General features: G+C 40.3%; 5 protein-coding genes across 8 annotated transcripts; 3 read left to right on the top strand and 2 right to left on the bottom strand.

Annotated features, from left to right (window-relative positions):
* Positions 1 to 160: 160 nt before the first annotated feature.
* On the bottom strand, positions 161 to 1,212 carry LOC124315041 (NADPH azoreductase-like). Its single transcript, XM_046780401.1, has 3 exons — positions 942 to 1,212; positions 631 to 867; positions 161 to 561 (listed from the first exon to the last, which is right to left on the bottom strand). Exons 1-3 carry the CDS (start codon positions 1,060 to 1,062, stop codon positions 329 to 331), a joined length of 591 nt encoding a protein of 196 aa, XP_046636357.1. The 5' UTR covers positions 1,063 to 1,212; the 3' UTR covers positions 161 to 328.
* A 667-nt stretch (positions 1,213 to 1,879) lies between these two features.
* LOC124314526 (RNA pseudouridylate synthase domain-containing protein 1-like) lies at positions 1,880 to 3,129 on the top strand (the record flags this gene model as incomplete). The annotated part of the gene is made up of 4 exons (XM_046779723.1): positions 1,880 to 1,918; positions 2,000 to 2,170; positions 2,238 to 2,481; positions 2,538 to 3,129. Coding segments are annotated over 4 exons (912 nt in total), but the record flags the coding sequence as incomplete, so codon positions are not given.
* Positions 3,130 to 3,404: 275 nt separating this feature from the next.
* LOC124315037 (E3 ubiquitin-protein ligase UHRF1-like) lies at positions 3,405 to 5,163 on the top strand. The gene is made up of 6 exons (XM_046780392.1): positions 3,405 to 3,660; positions 3,731 to 3,907; positions 3,983 to 4,295; positions 4,356 to 4,634; positions 4,694 to 4,818; positions 4,885 to 5,163. The coding sequence occupies exons 1-6, from the start codon at positions 3,559 to 3,561 to the stop codon at positions 4,987 to 4,989; spliced, it is 1,101 nt and encodes a 366-aa protein (XP_046636348.1). The 5' UTR covers positions 3,405 to 3,558; the 3' UTR covers positions 4,990 to 5,163.
* An 815-nt stretch (positions 5,164 to 5,978) lies between these two features.
* On the bottom strand, positions 5,979 to 16,072 carry LOC124315033. 2 transcript variants are annotated; one of them, XM_046780389.1, is made up of 9 exons: positions 15,987 to 16,072; positions 15,560 to 15,910; positions 9,016 to 15,497; positions 8,193 to 8,405; positions 7,645 to 8,126; positions 7,460 to 7,574; positions 7,054 to 7,269; positions 6,470 to 6,987; positions 5,979 to 6,402 (listed from the first exon to the last, which is right to left on the bottom strand). In XM_046780389.1, the coding sequence occupies exons 3-9, from the start codon at positions 15,423 to 15,425 to the stop codon at positions 6,293 to 6,295; spliced, it is 8,064 nt and encodes a 2,687-aa protein (XP_046636345.1). In that variant the 5' UTR covers positions 15,426 to 15,497; positions 15,560 to 15,910; positions 15,987 to 16,072; the 3' UTR covers positions 5,979 to 6,292. The 2 variants fall into 2 exon arrangements, with proteins under 2 accessions (XP_046636345.1, XP_046636346.1); XM_046780390.1 differs by lacking the exons at positions 6,470 to 6,987; positions 7,054 to 7,269; positions 7,460 to 7,574 and having other exon boundaries at positions 15,594 to 15,910.
* Positions 15,724 to 18,176, top strand: LOC124315042 (phospholipase A and acyltransferase 4-like). 3 transcript variants are annotated; one of them, XR_006911475.1, is made up of 5 exons: positions 15,724 to 16,398; positions 16,450 to 16,596; positions 16,663 to 16,839; positions 16,955 to 17,965; positions 18,071 to 18,176. XR_006911475.1 is itself a non-coding variant. In XM_046780402.1 (3 exons), exons 2-3 carry the CDS (start codon positions 16,718 to 16,720, stop codon positions 17,361 to 17,363), a joined length of 531 nt encoding a protein of 176 aa, XP_046636358.1. In that variant the 5' UTR covers positions 16,450 to 16,596; positions 16,663 to 16,717; the 3' UTR covers positions 17,364 to 17,642. The 3 variants fall into 3 exon arrangements, 1 of the variants encoding a protein (XP_046636358.1); XR_006911474.1 differs by having other exon boundaries at positions 16,467 to 16,596; positions 18,071 to 18,175; XM_046780402.1 differs by lacking the exons at positions 15,724 to 16,398; positions 18,071 to 18,176 and having other exon boundaries at positions 16,955 to 17,642.
* Position 18,177: the final 1 nt, after the last annotated feature.

Genomic DNA, 18,177 nt, shown 5'->3' with positions numbered 1-18,177 from the left:
ATAATGTCAGAATTAATTTTACTACTTCAAGTAATTGTTTTATTTTAGTAGATTTATTTTTAAATATTTTATTGAAAAATTAATTATGTAGTTGAAAAGTAAAATTATTTTTAGGGATGAATTGCCATGGCAACACCGAGGGTAAATAACGAGCACCAAATGACGAGCACGAAAACAAAAACAATGCATTTAATGACAAGAGATACATTTAGCATGGTGCATTTAGTGTATTGGGCTCAGATTAATGAATGAATTTGTAAAAAAATTTGTTGTTGCTGGAGATTGAAAATTGCGACTGACGTAGTTTGAGGACGGATTAACTTAAATCTTATTTAGGAATTTCTGATGCGGCTTTTTGATTCTTCAAGGCATCGGCGTACCAAGATAATTCAGTGGCTAGTCTCTGAACATTGTCTTGGAAACGTGTATCGTTTGGCTGACCATCCTCTTCGAACTTTTTATGAACTGTTGGCAATGAAACGCGAACTGGCAGAGCAATCATTCCAAGTTCACTCAAGAAAGGCTGGACAATGGTGGCTGCTCGGACTCCTCCATAGTCACCTGGATATAAAAAGAAAAGAGTTTTAATTTTCAGGTTCACTTATCTAGGCAAATTTTGCTTAATCTTACCCATGGAATAGGTTATAATGCTGCAAGGTCTGTGACGATAAGAACTTGGTGGAAAGTGATCCATCATGTTGCCTAGAGCTGGCGGGATGCCACAATTGTATTCAGATAGGACAACAACAAAGCCATCTGCTGCTGCTATTTCTTCATTAGCTTCGGTTAGCCACTTTGGAGCAGCACTTTTGTCTTTCATGAAATGCAGAGGTTGTCTAAGCACTTGAAAGTCCATTTCAAGGGGATCTACATAAAATTAATAGTAATATTGTTAATTAATTCCTACAAGAAATTAAGATTTTAAAAAGTTAAATATTTACCGAATATTTTAGCCGACAATCCAGTCTTTTCCAACACACTTTGGACATAACGAGCTACCTTTTCGCCTTGACGGCCTTCGCGAGTTGAACCGAGGAAAACAATGATTTTTTTGGTTGCCATGGTGACGATAAGAATAAGCGACTGGCCTTCACGAAGCGAGGATGTCGTTAGATGGGGTCTTTACGTGAGCTTTCCGTTTTTATACCTTTGGGATATTACATTCACCACTCACGAAAATGCTTGTCATCACTATCAGACCTACAGGCCATACAATTACATAACTGAAGGTCATTTTACAATGGTTACGCAACCCATGTTGTGTACAACGGAAGTGTGCCAAAATTGTAATAAGGAAATATGCCAAAGAATCTATGAACTTAAAGTTACTTTTAAATCGGGAATTCGATTATCTATTTGCCCTTTATTTTTCAAATAAATTTAATGCAAGTTAATTCTCGTTTGATTTTGCTGAAACCGGAACTAAACACCGGTTCTTGACTCACCGTGACTCGGCATGACTCGGAACTATGTCCACTTCGTAAATGCACTTGTAAGACTTTTACGCTTTCTCTGATAATAAATGCAGGAAGGACGTCAAACCGTATTAAACTGTCCTAACGTATTTGTTTTGTAATACATTTCCCCTTAATGATACCGTTGCGTAAAAGTTTAAATTAAAATATATGATGTCTATCTCGCCCATCTAGCTTCTTCCCGTTTAAATGAATAGCATTAATAGTTTTTTTTTAACACTGAAATACTAAATAGGTTTCAGGGACTCATTGGAGTGGGAAATTGTAAAAACAAAAAAATTGATGGGAGGGGGAACCTAACCTAACGTAACGTGTAGGGTTTAGGAAAGGGCATGGGAATTGGAACGGGTGACGTAATTTGAGTAGAGAGAGGGGGAGCTAAAAACTGGCAACATTGATTTTGTTTACTGTTGGGTACGTCGTCTGCATATCAAATCAAACGTGTAATTTTCTAATCAAAATTCAAAAAGGGCATGTACCCACCATGGACACAAATTTGCATAATAATACATTCTTGGTTACAGAAATTAAAGTTGCGGATCAGCGTGACAATTTCTGACTACTTTCGTTATTTTACTGGATCAGATAAGGTGACAAGGTCGGGTGACATAAAAGTCCTTCATCAAAGCTCCGATTTCCTTGTGGTTGACAAATGCTATGATGTTTTGATTAATTCTGATGATCCTGGCGTCAAGGTAACTATGATTCTAGCATAGCGAGATGAAGCAACTAGTTATTAATTTTACTCTTTTGAGATCATAGATAACTGTTGAACATCAAATTCGTAAAATCTTCCCCCATTTCGTGAATGACAAATTGGCCCATGGATTCCACTTTGTGCACCGTTTGGACTATTCTACAAGTGGAGTGTTGTGTCTAGCCACCAACAAGAAAGCAGCCAACCTTGGCAGCACTGCCTTCTCTGCCAGAAAGACGAGGAAATATTACCTGGCATTGCTTCGTGGACATGTTTCTCACGAGCTGATTGATATCTCACTCCCGATTGGTAAATCATGCATTCAATCAAAGTTAAATTTTGGCAGTACAACAAGTTTATCATAGGTGCTGATTCCAGACCAGGCCATTCACATAAAATGTGCAGCTCTGACAAACAATTTTGCCAATATCCAAAGGCAGCTTTCACCCGACTCTTAGTTCTCCAGAAAGGATTCTACGACGGATTTCCCGTAACTAAAGTCATGATGAAGCCAGTGACGGGCAGGAGACATCAATTGAGAATCCATTGCTCTTTACTAGGACACACGATCGTTGGTGACTTCACTTACAGCAATGGAAAAGACGTTCTGCCTTATAGAATGTTCCTCCATTCTCACCGCCTCATATTGCCCACAGCTATCGAAACTATTGACGTTTGTGGTGGTGATCCTTTTCTTTGCGAGAATCCTGTAAACAGCAAATGGCTACCGGTAGTCACAGTAAACACCATCGGACCAGACACTTATGAAAAACTTGATAATGCTCAATTTCCAAATCTTTCTGTGAACCGTTTGGATTGTTAAGTATGATTTCTTGATTTTCCACGTTTGACTTCTGAAGTTCTGAATTGATTGGCTATGTATCTGTAATATATTTCTCTGTTATATTGTGATCTATATCTCTTATCTCAATCTAAATAAAATGTTGATCACCGTGACGACCGAGTGCTAGACATTTCCGAGTTTAAATTGTTTGATAAATATTAAATGTTATTTTTTTTGGGGGGTTTTGTAAATAAAATAACTAAGATTTCGAGTGCAAAAACAAAACAGTATTTTCGCTGCTTTGTTATCAATACCACAAGTTTGCGCCAAATAGTCGTTTTAGTCAAAATGGTCGATTTTTTTAAAAATCGCGCCAGACCGGGGAAATGATAAGTAAGAAATAGGAAAACGGTATGGCATCGTTGTTGTTCATTCTTGACGTCGCGCGCCAAAATGTCTTCGAACAATATAACAGACAGACTCTTGACGAGGCCTAGTTGACTTTTTGTGTGATTGAGATAACATTGCGGTCACGTTTTACCACAACTAGAGGATCTATTATTTTATTTTTTTAACTTTTTAGCTCTTAAGACGTCGAAACCATGGCTCCTGCCAAGAGTGGAGAACTGAGTGAATATGAATTGCAACGAATCAAGAACTTGGAGGAAAACCGACGAATTCTCGAAAGCATTCGACAAGAACAGGTCGAGTCTTTCTAGTTCAGCCATGGATTATTATCAGTGTGCTAACGATTTTCTGTTTTTATTTGTTTAGATCTATACATATGGAGATGTTAAACCAGTTAAACCAGTAAATAAACAAAAGAAAGAGAAAAAGCCGTCAAGTGGTGATAGGCCTACAGAGTCAAGGAAGAAAGTTTCCACAGCCGAATCCTCTGATGTTGAAAATTCTGGTGTTGTTAGGAGGAAATCTTCCAGGCTATCTGGAAAGGTAATGTTATTATGACTTCAAAATGAAAACAGTTGATCATTCAAAATTATTTTATTGAATCCTATTAAAATATAGAAGATGAAGATATCGTGGAGAAATTCTGATGATGATGGTGGTGACAATTCCGATGATGATGATTTTGAGGGTGACAAGTATGATGAAAACACTTGCTCTGATGATGACGATGAAGAGTTTGAAGGTCCCAGGAAGAGAAGACGTGCACAGCCAAAAGGTCCCAAAGGGCCAAAGCAGAAAATTGTGATTCCCAAGAACCGTCCCAACTTTTATGGGGCAGTGCCTGGTGTTCAGGTTGGCAGGATTTGGGAAACCAGAATGGCATGTTGTGCTGATGGAATTCAACGACCCACTGTTGCTGGAATTCATGCAGGTAAATTGAATGATTTTACCATTTCCAGCTTGTTCAATATTAAATCTAAATTCTTACTAGGTCCTGAAGGTGCTTATTCCATCTCACTTTCTGGCGGATACGAAGACGACATTGACCTAGGTGAATGTTTCACGTACACAGGTGAAGGCGGCCGAGCTCTGAAAGGAACTGCATCCGACCCGAAGAATTTACGGACCGCTCCTCAGAGTAAAGATCAAACTCTGACCCGGGGAAATTTAGCTTTATCACTGAATATCACTACACGCAAACCTGTCCGTGTCATTCGAGGGTCCAACCTCAAAAACGAATTTGCACCTGAATACGGATATAGATACGATGGTAATAATTTAACTTTAAAATTTTTTTGAAATTTTAAATTTATCCATTTGTTTATTTAGGTCTATACACGGTTGAAAAGTATTGGCAATGCGTAGGGAAATCTGGGTTTAAAGTTTACAAATTTGCTTTGAGAAGGTGCCCCGATCAAGCCCCACCACCCTGGGTCTCTGGTGTCGTATCTTACGTGAGTGAAATTTAGTTTAACTCCATTTTTGGGCTGAATTATAATCGTTTGTTTCATGACTCACAGGCCAATGCCGCGAGTTCGGCCGAAGAAGATGGTGAAGACATGGACGATGACGATGCCGAGGAACAGAAACCTACCGTCCTTAAAGTGAAATTATTTAACAAGTGAATGTCGCTCATATTCAACCTTCTTTTAAAATAAGTTTAGTCTATTTATGTGATGCGGCAGTAAGTTTATTCCTGTTTGACTGCGTATTTTTATCCTAGAGTGGTCATTTTAAAACGAGTATTAACGAATGATGGCATATTGGCAGATTGTGAAATATAAAAATTGCATCTTTTTCAAAATCGGGTTTGTAATTTTGTCTCAGTTTTTTCAGTTACCTTTTCCAATGTATATGCTCAGCAGCCAAAGGAATTGAAGGAAAACAGCCACTTACCATATGTGGAGAGTGACTTAGTCTCGCAGCACCTGCACGAGTTGATCGATCGACCCCGGCCGTCGAGGTCTTTTTTTCCCACCACGTCCACGACCCAAGCTCGTCGCTGCAGGCCGCCAAGGAGCTGAATAAGCGGACTGTGGGCCACATGATCGTCGCGGAGCGGTCGGTCAGAGAGAAATTTGGCGGAAAGTCTACTAGCTTGGCGCTAAATTTTTATTCTTTACGCCGATAGATTTTCCACCAAATTTCTTTAAAAGAGGCGTTTTTTTAAGAAATATTATCTTTTTTAAAAAGATATGAGCCACTGATTTCTGGTAGCGATGCCTTGAATTCATTTGTCTTTCATTATTTGGCGCAATGTTATGATGCGAATAACCCATTCATCAATGTGTTGTTTTTCAAGGTGATTTAGGTGAATGTTTCTTGATTTCGGCAGCCGAGTTACTGCCGTCTAACCCCTGAAGATCCACCACCCCACTGCTTACTATTCATGACAAGGCGCCCCTGCAGACGGAAGAAATTTGTCGTATCCATCAAGTCAAATTTGTGTTCGTCCGCCGGATCTGCACTGTCTGCTGGAATTCAAGTCCTCGTCGAGCTCAATCTGCCCAGATTGCACGAATTGACATCCAACTGCTGTGCTGTGGAAATTACTGGCCGCATCGATAACGTCCACTTTGTCGCTTCCAACAGGAGTAGCAGGAAAACTTTGCGGTAACCCGGTAAGCAACACTTTTGTATTATTTCATTATTATTATTATTATCATCATTATGAACGATCCGCATGAAAAAAGGTAGCCTAATGGTGGCGTCAAGCACATCATGTTGCATCGCAGATAAAAGACAAATAGAGAAATTAAATGAATTGTCATGCTGGTTATTCTTGGCACTTGAGAAAATTTGATTGCGAATAAAGGCAGTAACGCCGATGCATTTTTAGGGGAAGGGGGAGGGGGTTGGTGTAGTTAAAGGGTTCTATAAGAGTCAACATGCTGGTAACAGATTATTTTTGTGTATCGGTTGTCTTCCCTATATAATGCTTTTTATTCTTGAAACAACATTGGCCGATGAAATCCTCTCGTTGGGATTGTCCTTCAACATGTCCATGATGATGGCGCGCATGGGATGTTCTTTTATTTCTGCAATGATGAAGCAACACAATTTAATTTTCGATTTAAATCTGGATTAGGAAATAACGGAACATACTTGTCAGATTGACTGGCTCATTTTTAAAAATGTTTGTCGGAATATCAAATCTTGAACCAAAAGGATGATCACCGTCTAATAGATAATAGCCTAAAACAAGTCCTGCGCTAAAAACGTCGCTCTTGACGGTTCCTCTTCGAGGCATGCTGGTTGTTGTTGTCGTAGTTTTACGATCGTTTTCTTCCGTCATTATCTTCAATATTTCAGGGGAATACCAGTTTTCGGTTCCTCTCATTCCACTAATGGAATGACTTCCTCTTTCGTTCACTTGTTTACTAAGTCCAAATCCCGACCATTTCATTACGACTTTTTCTCCAGTGTAATCCACCCAGATGAGAACGTTTTCCGGTTTGATATCTCGATGGATCAATCCTTTATCGTGAATGTAGGCCAATCCCTTGGCCAATTGGAGGCAAACTTCTTTTTCTGGTGGCATGAGTCCACGATATTTTTTTGGGTTCGTCTCATCCAAGAATTTGTGATCCAGCGATGCCTGGCACAGTTCCAGCGCATAATATCTGATTTGACAGAACAAAAACATTAGAGCACCTTTTCTTTTTATGCCTATTGAGAATTTTATTCACCTGAAATCAATGTCGCTTTCAACGTGCAAAAGTTTGACGACATTTGGATGATCTAATATCTGTAGAGCTTCTTCTCCTCCTTTGTTGTTTTCAACGTTTTCGATTTGAATTCGCTTGACGGCCACTTTTCTGTCCATCCACGTCCCTTCAAAAACGATTCCGTAACGCCCTTCCCCTAAAACCTTTTTTCTGTCGATAGAAATCGGCAGTGAAACCCTTTGGTGTAAGAAACAAACAAACATATTTTTAATCAAAATGATGTAAGTACGTATGATTGGTGAAAGGAAGTCAAATAGGCCTATCAATCGTCAAGTACAACAGATTGATATTTAAACAAACTTTTCCCTCACTTGAATATGATATGAATAATATATAATATGGTTGAAATAATAGCCCAATTCTTAACTGGAATTCTATCAAGTTGTTTAATCCTGAAACAACATCGTCCGATGAAATCCTCTCGTCGGGATTATCCTTCAACATTTCCATGATGATCGCGTGCATGGGATGTAATTTCATTTCTGCAATGATGAAATTTCACCCAAATGTAATTTGCTATTTCAATCTGGCTTATTAAGTCACGGAACTTACTTGTCAGATTGACTGGCTTATTCTTGACAATGTTTGGTAGAACATTGATAGGTGAACCGAAAGGATGATCACCGTCTAATAGATAATAGCCGAAAACAAGTCCTGCGCTAAAAACATCGCTCTTGACGGTTCCTCTTCGATGCATGCTGGTTGTTGTCTTCAAAATTTCCGGCGCCATCCAATTGTTGGTTCCTCTCATTCCACTAATGGAATGACTTCCTCTTTCGTTCACTTGTTTACTAAGTCCAAATCCCGACCATTTCATTACGACTTTTTCTCCAGTGTAATCCACCCAGATGAGAACGTTTTCCGGTTTGATATCTCGATGGATCAATCCTTTATCGTGAATGTAGGCCAATCCCTTGGCCAATTGGAGGCAAACTTCTTTTTCTGGTGGCATGAGTCCACGATATTTTTTTGGGTTCGTCTCATCCAAGAATTTGTGATCCAGCGATGCCTGGCACAGTTCCAGCGCATAATATCTGATTTGACAGAACAAAAACATTAGAGCACCTTTTCTTTTTATGCCTATTGAGAATTTTATTTACCTGAAATCAAGGTCGCTTTCAACGTGATAAAGTTTGACGACATTTGGATGGTCAAGTTCTCTCAGAGCATCTTCCTGTTTGTAGGCTTCACACTCCGACAATTCAAATCGTTTGACTGCAACTTGTAAATGGTTCCATTCTCCTTTGAAAATGACTCCGTAAGCCCCCATCCCTAAAATCGCGTCTCTCTCGAATTTTATCGACAGCGAAACACTTTTGTGAAGAAAAAACAACAACAAAATTTTAGTTAAATTGATGTAAAGAAGCCAAATTTCAATCGTCTAGTATGAGATATTGACGCATCGTTTAAACAAACTCTTGTCTTACCCAAATTGTTACTGAAAAAATTTAAACTTAAAAATGACATTGCAACTCATTTATATTGATTTTTTTTTATGGTGAAGGTACCCAATTGACTTTCCCGTCTACTTTCCTAATCTTTTTGTTTATTTTTATCTAGACGTTTACGACTCTGTAATAAGCTTTTCTTATTCAACCAATGTTTGAACTTTACGTTGAATTGGTTGTCATTTTTTCGCTTCTGCCTTTTGTTCGGGTTAGAAAACTCTTATAATATAGAACATTTACAGAGAGAGGGAAACCAACGTTGCAATACTTGTAACGTTTTACGCAGTCGCCTCGTTTAAACTTTGTTTCTCTATTCGATACTTATAGGCTGTAAGGACTGGTAATATGAATGGCGATAAAGAAAGAGTATAAATTGGTTATTTTGTCCAATTTAACAGCGCCTCCATAATTTTCCAGATTTTTTAATTAGAGGTTGGGATAAATGAGAATGAAAAAGAGTTTGTTATTTTCTTACTATCGCATTGCGCCATATTCCTTCAGACGATGGACAATCCTCTGGCCTAGTCCGTGTATGTTGTCTCGAGCACAAGAAAGTGGAGTACGGCCTTTTATGTCGACACAATTCACGTCCACGGCTTCAGTGTTTAGGAGGATCTCAATGAGATCCATTGACTTTGCATTCCTTGCTGCCATGTGAAGAGGGGTGACTCCGTTCTTGTCAGCAATGTTGGTATTGGCTCCCATTTTGATCAGACGACGAGCATTGATTGTAACAGGGTTGGGTCTCTCAATTGCGTAATGGAGTGGAGTCCTTCCGTCGTTGTCAACTCCGTTGATGTCAAATTTCCCAGTCTCCAGAATGACGTCGATGAATTCCGCCGCCTTTTCGTCAGCTGCCGCCAGGTGAAGTGCGTTCGTTCCGTTTTCTCCCCAAGTCATCGCGCTAATATCTTGTCCGTTTTCTATCAAGAAACGAATCTTTTCTATGTCCGAATTTTTTATGATGCGACTTGGTGGTATGGATGTCGCGATGTTCTCTAGTTCGTGTTTGCTTCCTTCTGCCTTCGCGGCCATTTTTTCCCTCAGCAGATTGACAATTGCTTTACCGAGTCCGTGCTCGTTGTCCATTGCGAAATCTAGCGCATTTCGCCCGGCATTGTCTAAAAAGTTGACATTCGTGTCTTTGTGATTGAGGAGTAGCTCAACAATGTCCATGTCTTTTGCATATTTGGCCGCCACGTGAAGTGGAATGTATCCATTTGGATCAGCGACGTTGGGGTTTGCTCCTTTTTCTAACAGGAAGCGCGCGGCAGTCACGTTGGATGTTGCAACTGCTACATAAAGGGCAGTCAATCCAGATTCGTTAACCTTGTTGATTTCAATTTTCTTTTCCCTTGTCAAAAGTAAGGCGAGAATATCGGTGTTGTAACTGTGTTTTGCAGCTAAGTGAAGTGGAGTGAAGCCTTTATTGTCTCCTATGGCAGGATCGGCTCCTTTTTCCAGCAAGTAGCGAGCAGTGGTCATGTTATTGGCATGGGACGCATAATGAAGAGCGGTCATTCCATTTACGTTACTACCATTGATTTCGAATTGACCGGCTGCCAGAATGACGTCAAGTAGTTCCGTCTTCTTTGCATAAACCGATGCCACGTGAAGTGCATTCACCCCTTCTTCTCCCCAAGTCACAGTGCTAATTTCTGCTCCCTTTTCTATTAGGATTCGAACCTTTTCAACGTCAGAATTTTCGATTGCATAAGCTAGAATTCCTTTCACAATATTCTTGAAGGTAATCTCTTTTTGGACTTTTTCGTCCTCAAGAGAGTTTCCAGTTTGAGAGACGACGTCTTTTTCTTTCAAAAGTTTGGTTAATCGTTCGCTGTGCCCGTGCTCGTTGTCATTCGCGTAATCTAGCGCATTTCGCCCTTCATTGTCCAGGCAATTGACATTCGTGTCTGGATGATTGAGGAATAGTTCGACGATATCTATATCTTTTGCAAGCGTTGCCACCAGGTGAAGTGGAGTGATTCCGTTCTCATCACCGACATTGGGGTTAGCTCCTTTTGATAACAGGAAGCGAAGGGCAGGCACGTTGTATTTTATAATTTCCAGATGAAGAGCAGTCAATCCCTCTTTAGATGTGGTTTCATTGATGTCAACTATTCCAGTTTCCAGCAGGAGACCGAGAACATCAGTGTCTGTCAGAAAATATGCTGCAAAATGAAATGGAGTGTAGCCGGTATGGTCGTGTATGGTGGGATCGGCTCCTTTTTCCACCAAGCATCGAACAATCTCCACGTTTTTTTTCTCTATTGCGTAATGTAGAGCAGTTCTTCCAAGTTCGTCACGGTGATTGATATCGACTTGTTTATTTTCCAGGATTAAAGTGATTGTTTCGATTGTTTTTGCATGAAGGGCCGCAAAGTGAAGTGCGGTGTTGCCTTCCTTGTCGGTAATGGTGGGATCGGCTCCCTTTTGAATCAGATGATGAGCAATCGTTTCCAAGTTTGTTCCCATGATTGCCCAATGAAGAGGTGTCCTTCCATCGTTGTCCACTCCGTTAATGTCGAATTTGCCAGTTTCTAGAATGACGTCGATGAGATCCGTCGTCTTTGCATAACGTGATGCCACATGAAACGCATTCATTCCATCTTCTCCCCGTGCGCTGCTGATATCTGCTCCATTTTTCAATAGAAGACGAACACGTTCTAGGTCCGAGTGTTCTATAGCAGAAACCAAATGTTCATCCTTAATCCTAGCGATTTGGTTCTCAAATGGTACTGTAGCGTCGCTTAAAACGTTTTCAATTTCGTCGGCAGCATTGCTGGAAGTATAATTCACAAGTTTTTTTAAGGATTCATTGTTTCCTTTGAACAGTCTGTCTTCTCTTTCCATGGCGCCTTTTTCTTTCAACAGATTGGCAATTCTTTCGCCGTGCCCGTGTGCGTTGTAGAACTTTGCTTTATCTAGCGCATTTTGCCCCCATTTGTCCAAACAATTGACATCCACGTCTGGATGATTGACGAGTAACTCGAAAATGTCCATGCCTTTTGCAAACCATACCGCCAAATGAAGTGGAGTGGCTCCATCTTTATCAGCGACGTTGGGGTTGGCTCCTTTTGATAAAAGAAATTCTGCTGCAGCTTTGTTGGATCCCATGACTGCGATGTGGAGTGCAGTCTCTCCATATTCACTTGTTATTTCATTGATGTCAACTTTTCCACTTCCCAGAAGTAAATTGAGAATATCGAAATCTCTACAGTTTTCCACTGCAACATGAAATGGAGTTTCGCCTTTGTTGTTGCGTATGGTGGGATCGGCTCCCTTTTCCAGCAAATTTCTAACCGCATTCACGTTGTTGGCGCGTATAGTGGAAAAAAGGGGAGTTTCACCGTTTTGATCGCGGCCATTGATATCGTCATAGATTCCCAGTGATATCTTGACTCGCGTTATTAAGAAATCAAGGCCATAAAATCCCGTCAAGTCAATTGAAGGATCGGCGCCTTTGTCTAATACGAAACGGCGAGTATTGACGCCTGTTGCCTCGTCGGATTCTCCAGTCCAACAATCGTCGGTTTCGGTACTTGGAGGTATTAGGCCTATGTCCTTTTTACGTAACCGATCAATTATTCCAACTTCTAATCCGTGCGAGTTATGCCTGGCGAAAAAGAAAAGTCTTTCATCGTTTTTGTACTGTTCAATCTCTCCTTCGTTAATGTTCTCCAATAACAAGTCGATGGTGTTCATGTCTTTTGCACCAAGTGCAGCATAGTGAAGTGGAGTATCGCCAACATTGGTTCGACAGTGGAGATCTGCGCCCTTTTCGATCAAATGCTCGGTCGTGATTTCATTGGAATAAGCGGCGGCGTAATGAAGTGCAGTCCTTCCTTGTTTATTTTGATTGTTTACGTCGCCCAATCCTTTGACTTTTTGAGCTTCTAAGAGTAGATCAATCATAGGGTTACCGTTTTTTTGCAGGGCTGCCACGTGAAGAGGGGACAGATCGTCTTTGTCGAAAAGGTTGGGATTGGCTCCTTTTTCTATCAAGCGTTTGACAGCAATAACGTTGGATGCGTAAGCGGCAGCATGAAGCGCAGTTATTCCGAATTCGTTTACATCGTCCACCTTGACTTTAGGATGAGCTAGGAGCAAATCGATGACAGGGATACCGTCTCTATCAAGTGCTGCCACATGAAGAGGAGACCTACCGATTTTGTCGAAAATGTTGGGATTGGCTCCTCTTTCTAATAATTTTTGAAAAATGTTGCTTTTACGAGCGGCCAAATGGAGAGCAGTTTGTCCGTCTTCGTCCACATCGTCAACGTTGACTTTGTCATGTGCCAGTAGCAAATCGAAGATCTCTTCTTTCATTTCGTACATGTCGACAGCCAATAGAAGGGCGCTCTTTCCGGATGCGTCGCGTTTTGTGGGATCTGCATTCATTGGAGGTTGTAGAAGATGTTGAACCATTTTGGTTTTGTTCAACATAATGGCTAAGTGAAGCGGAGTAAGTCCATTGTGGAAGGCGTTGATGTCGTACATGCCACTTGCTACTGTTTTATCAACAAGATCGGTATTTCCCATTTTAATGAGATGGAATAAAGGGGACCAATCAGAACAATCTCTTATGACGTTGATTAACTCCAACATTTGTTTGTCCCGGCCTTTTTCAGGAGAAGGATAGTACTTGAAATATCCCTTGTATTTGTATCCTATTTCGGTAATTTGTTCGCCTACGAAAGAGACCAAGAACTGGCAGTTTGAGCAAAAGATGTTGTACTTTTCTGGAATCACCTGATGGGCCCAAAGAATTGCAAACAGATCTTTAATCGTACCTTTTCCTTTTAAATCTTCTTTTATGGATTTCACTTTGATTCGTTCTTTGCCATGCAACTTGTTCTTGACGTTGTCTTTGTTGCGGGATCGTTGCAAGACAATGTATTCCGTGTGCTTCTCCAACGACCACCAGTAGACTCCATCGTCTGCTTTTTCACTTGTCGACTTGAAGACGATGAAAACGTGATAAGCTTTCAATGCATCTGTCATTTTTTTCCTGCTGCTATGGTAGGCTTCGACTTGAGTGATTTTCGATTGTTTGTCGATGTCTTTTAAAACGTCCAACATTTTGGCGATTTCAACTTCAGCTCCTTTGAATTCTTCCAGAGTTTCTTCATTCAATCCAAATTGAAATAGCGCAGGTTCCGAGATTTCGTGGACCACGTCAGGTTCATTATCAGCATCGGGCACGAAGAGCAATGTTTTCTTGTACTCGCCACCAGTTAAATTTCGCGTACTTTTAAATTTTTGAGAATATTTCCCCATTACATTAATGCCTCCAGTGATGTTTTCCATCAGGTTCCCGAAAATCGACGCATGCTTATACTCGCCACCAGTACATGGTTGCACACCTGCGGTTTTCTTAGCTAAGCTGTATTCGCTGCGTTTGTCATTGATTTTCTTTTCAATGCCACTGACGATTTCCTTAGCCAACCCAAATTGGTTGATCTTTGCGTAAGCCAGTACGGTTAGTTTGCGTTCGTCGGAGCATTCGAGATCCGCCTTTTCATTACTCAGAAAAACATTGAAGAAATCCATGTTCTTTGCCAAGGCGGCAGCGACGTGGACTGGAGTTCGGCCGCGTTTGTCAACACGGTTGATGTCTGCACCCCTTTCGATGAGATATCGAGCGGAAATGGCGTTGGAGGCGATGGCGGCGCTGTGCAGGGCAGTTATTCCGGCTGTATCACATTCGTCTATGTTCACTTTAGTCAGGAGCAGCTCGAGAATCTGGTTATCCTTTGCGTAATGGGCTGCTAAATGCAGTGGCGAATGGCCGGTCGGATCCAGTCTTTTGAAATCGGCGGCCTGGTCTATCAGGAGTCTAGCAACTGTCAAGTTGGACGAGATGACTGCGTAATGAAGGGCAGTCATCCCTGATTTATCTTTAATGTTTAATTTGTCCTTAATTTGAAAACTCAAAAGTAATTTGATTATTTCTTCTTCGTCAGTGAACAGGGCTGCCATATTAAGGGCATTCCTTCCTGCCTGGTCGCGTTTTCTGGCATTGGCCTTCTTTTTCTCTAAAACATGTTTAACCATTCCTGTTTTACAAAAGAGAATCGCCGCGTTGAGCAGAGTCAATCGGTTGTAGATGCCGTCGATTTTGGTTTTAAAAAATCCATTTCCCAACACTCGGTCGAACTGGTGGATATCTCCCAAATACGTTAGGCACAGTAGTGGGTGCCATTTAGTAACTTTGGTGAGAAAATTGATTATTTCTTCCACTTGGGGATTGATTTCTTCAGATGAAAGGGCTGAATAAGTAAAGTAATTTGGCGGGTATTCGTAATAGGTTTCTGTAATTTTTTTCATGACCAAGGGAATGAACGACTCGCATCTGGATAAGAAACTTTGGTATTTGAGGTCAATAACAATGTGAATCCATAATAAAATCAAGAAATCTTTAATCGAACCCTTTCCTTTTAATCCGTCTGCAATGGTTTCAACTTGATTTCGAATTTTTCCCTTGAACTTGTTTATGACTACGTATTTTTCCTGCGATCTCTGCATGGCGACACTTTCAGTACTCTCCTCCAACGACCACCAGTACTGTCGATTCTCTTTACTGCTGGTGGTCTGGAATACGACGAAAATGTTTTCCGATTCGATCTGACCAACATTTCGAGATTTGTGTGTTTCAACTTGTGATATCGTAGACTTCAGGTCAATTCGTTTGAGGATACTTGACGTGTCATTGTGTTGCGCATCTCCGACCTCTTTTGCAGTTTTTTCACTGAGTAAACGTCGAAATAGCACATCTTCAGATATTTCGTAGCTTTTTTCGGGGTCTGTCTCTGTTTGGGGGAAAAAGACAATTTTTGGTTGTGACTTTCCCCCAAATATTCCAACCGACGATTTGTTTGCCATTTTCGCTTTTTCGCACCTTTGGTTCAACTCGTCAACTTTCAAGTCAACTTTTTAGCAATAGATGGAAGATCTCTGGAAAACACATGGTTATTGTGAAACAAACAAAATCAGTTATAATTTCTAATTGTATGTACCATAGACTATGAAGTTTTATTAAAGAGGACTCACGAGAATGATTATATAAGCCTGGAAGGAATCGTGGTACTTCTTGCCGGTAGGGGTCAGGTCGTACGCCGTGGCAGGGGTGCGGTCATTTTCCGGTTTATCTGCTGATTTCGTGCGTCATCATACATAAATTTGTGTTGCCATTCCCGTGAATTAATTCAAAATATTTCTGTAAAGTTTGGTTGCATTAAAAAAGGCTTTGTGTCACCCCCTTTTGCCTATGAATATTAAACAAAAGTTTCCACAACCTAAGAAATTGTTCAACAATGTTGTGAGGGCTCCATTCAAGGCAAAAGAAATTTTTTTTCAATGCGCCCAAACTATAAAGAAATGTTATGAATCTTATAAGAAATCAATTGTGCTCAATCGAAAAAAATGAAAGAAATTATCCATTACTTTAGCTGATTTCCACGTGAGACAAAAGGAAAACAAAAAAGGGTGTGTTTCTATTTATGAGACGAAAGACAGTCAGCTGTCTTGACTCTTGTCAGCTGTATGGGCTGGGTTGGCTGGTATGTTGCCAGTTAAACTTAAAACTACAAGTAACGAATAAAAAAGGGGAAAAGTGCACAATAACATGAACAAATAATTCTAATTAATTGCAGTTGATTGATTTTGAACTAAAAAAGGTGGCATTTGTTATTGAATAAAAATAGAAGCATCACAAAAAAATTATAACTGGCAATAAGTATTAAGCCCATAGCAGACAAGTTGGGCGAAAAGATAAACTCGTGTGCAACTATGCATTTCATTAATACAAGCGGAATTACATATGAGATGTGACAATTTCGTTTCATTCACACTTGAAGTAGGCTATCTACCTTCTTGAAAACTGTTGTTTGCTAAATCTTTATTGTAGGCCTACTTCTTGTTCAGATTTGACGATTCAGGCCGAGGGATCCATCACTTCAAAAATCTTCATACATCTTGTCCAGATTGAGCCAATTTGTCAACTTGTCCATTAGGCCTAAAGCAAAAAAATTTGCCTTGCACACTTGAAACCTAAGTATTCACATTTTTCTTAATTGTTCTAACATATTTAAGTCATTCAACTAATTCTACATTGATTTAGAAGGAAGATATCTTTCGTCGAGTGCAGTTATTTATATTTCTTTGGAAAAACGATCATGGCAGCACCCTTCGGAAATGTTGACGCTGTCGTGATAGCCCAAAATGGAGATTTGATCTCATTTAGACGCACCAAGTACTACAAGAAATACAAGCACTGGGCTGTTTACATTGGCGATCGGTAAGCTATGTATGACGACTCAATCATGCAGTTTTTGTTTCCGACAATGTTATTGCTCAATTCAGAAAAGATCGGAAAAGATATTTAGCCGAAGAATATTTTTCCTTAATTGCAGAAACACCATTGGTGTTAGTAGTCCTGAGAACAAATGGAGTACAATCGAAAAGAAGGACGTTTCAGAACTGTGCAGTACGCCTCCATGTCAAGGGCATTGCTGTCGCGTCAATAATTTGGAAGAAGTTGCCCGCAGAAAACGTTTGGAAACTTACCCAAATGACATAATTGTCCAAAGGGCGCTGGAACATTATAAAGAGCTCTTCAAGTATAGTTTAAGATTTCGTAATTGTGAACATTTTGCCACTTCTTGCCGATACAGTGAATCATTTTCTACACAAGTTGAAAAATATTTGCCTTCCAACACGAAACGTTTACAAAGTGATAATGAAGTAGTAGAAACTGTATCTAGACGCGCCGAGAGACGCGCATTTCAGTTTGCTTCTACTGAAAACCCGATACTTTCGTGAAAAACGTGATCTGACGGATCCAGACGGAATGTGGACAAGCTTAAAAATATGTGTTCTTTTCTGTGTTAAGGTTTCCATTTTTTTTTAAATAATTTTTAAAAATTCCAATTGCCATATTAATCCGTAGGGAATAGGCCGATTTGCATATTTGTTCTGCTTTATTTCATATAAATGCATTACTTTGTTGTTAGCTTCTTGCTTTTGGGTGCTTATACGTTTTTATATATTTGGTTTGTTTTTGAATTTTTTTCTCTTGTTAATAGAAATGTTGTGGGCGTCTTTCGTTTGTTTTTATTTCGCTAATGTGCTACTGTGACGCTTGAATCGACGTTTTTTATAGTGTTTTATGTTCGCATTTCGATGGCGACGAGTTGTTTCGTTCCCTTATCAATCAATAGCCTGTCGTGTTGACTAGGCACGGGTTGACGGCGCTCGTTCTTGGCTACGTTTACAGTCATTGGAACGTTCCAAGTCCTCGCTAGTTCAATTCATCCATATCTTCATTCATAGAATTCGCCCCTAAAGATGAAGGTTGCCCTTAGTGTCTTGGTGTGGAGACTGAAAAAAGCGTTGAGCGATATATGCTGCTGGCGCTGCAAGTGGTAAGAAGTTTGCCATCGTAATTGGCCTGTTGAGAAATTCGGACGACGTGACGCGTACGCTTCTGGGCTACACTTTTCTGATGGGGTTGTTAATTATTTTTACAGGTGAATTGTCGCATTGCCATTGGAATGTTGTGACGGTTTCGTTTTTAATTGGTTGTGGGCATTGCATAGGGCGGAACACAACACAGGTCGTGGAATCTCAAGAGCCT

Source organism: Daphnia pulicaria, chromosome 10, assembly GCF_021234035.1.
Source record: "Daphnia pulicaria isolate SC F1-1A chromosome 10, SC_F0-13Bv2, whole genome shotgun sequence".
Lineage (NCBI taxonomy): Eukaryota > Metazoa > Arthropoda > Branchiopoda > Diplostraca > Daphniidae > Daphnia > Daphnia pulicaria.
This window is presented reverse-complemented; position numbering and strand designations above follow the sequence as displayed.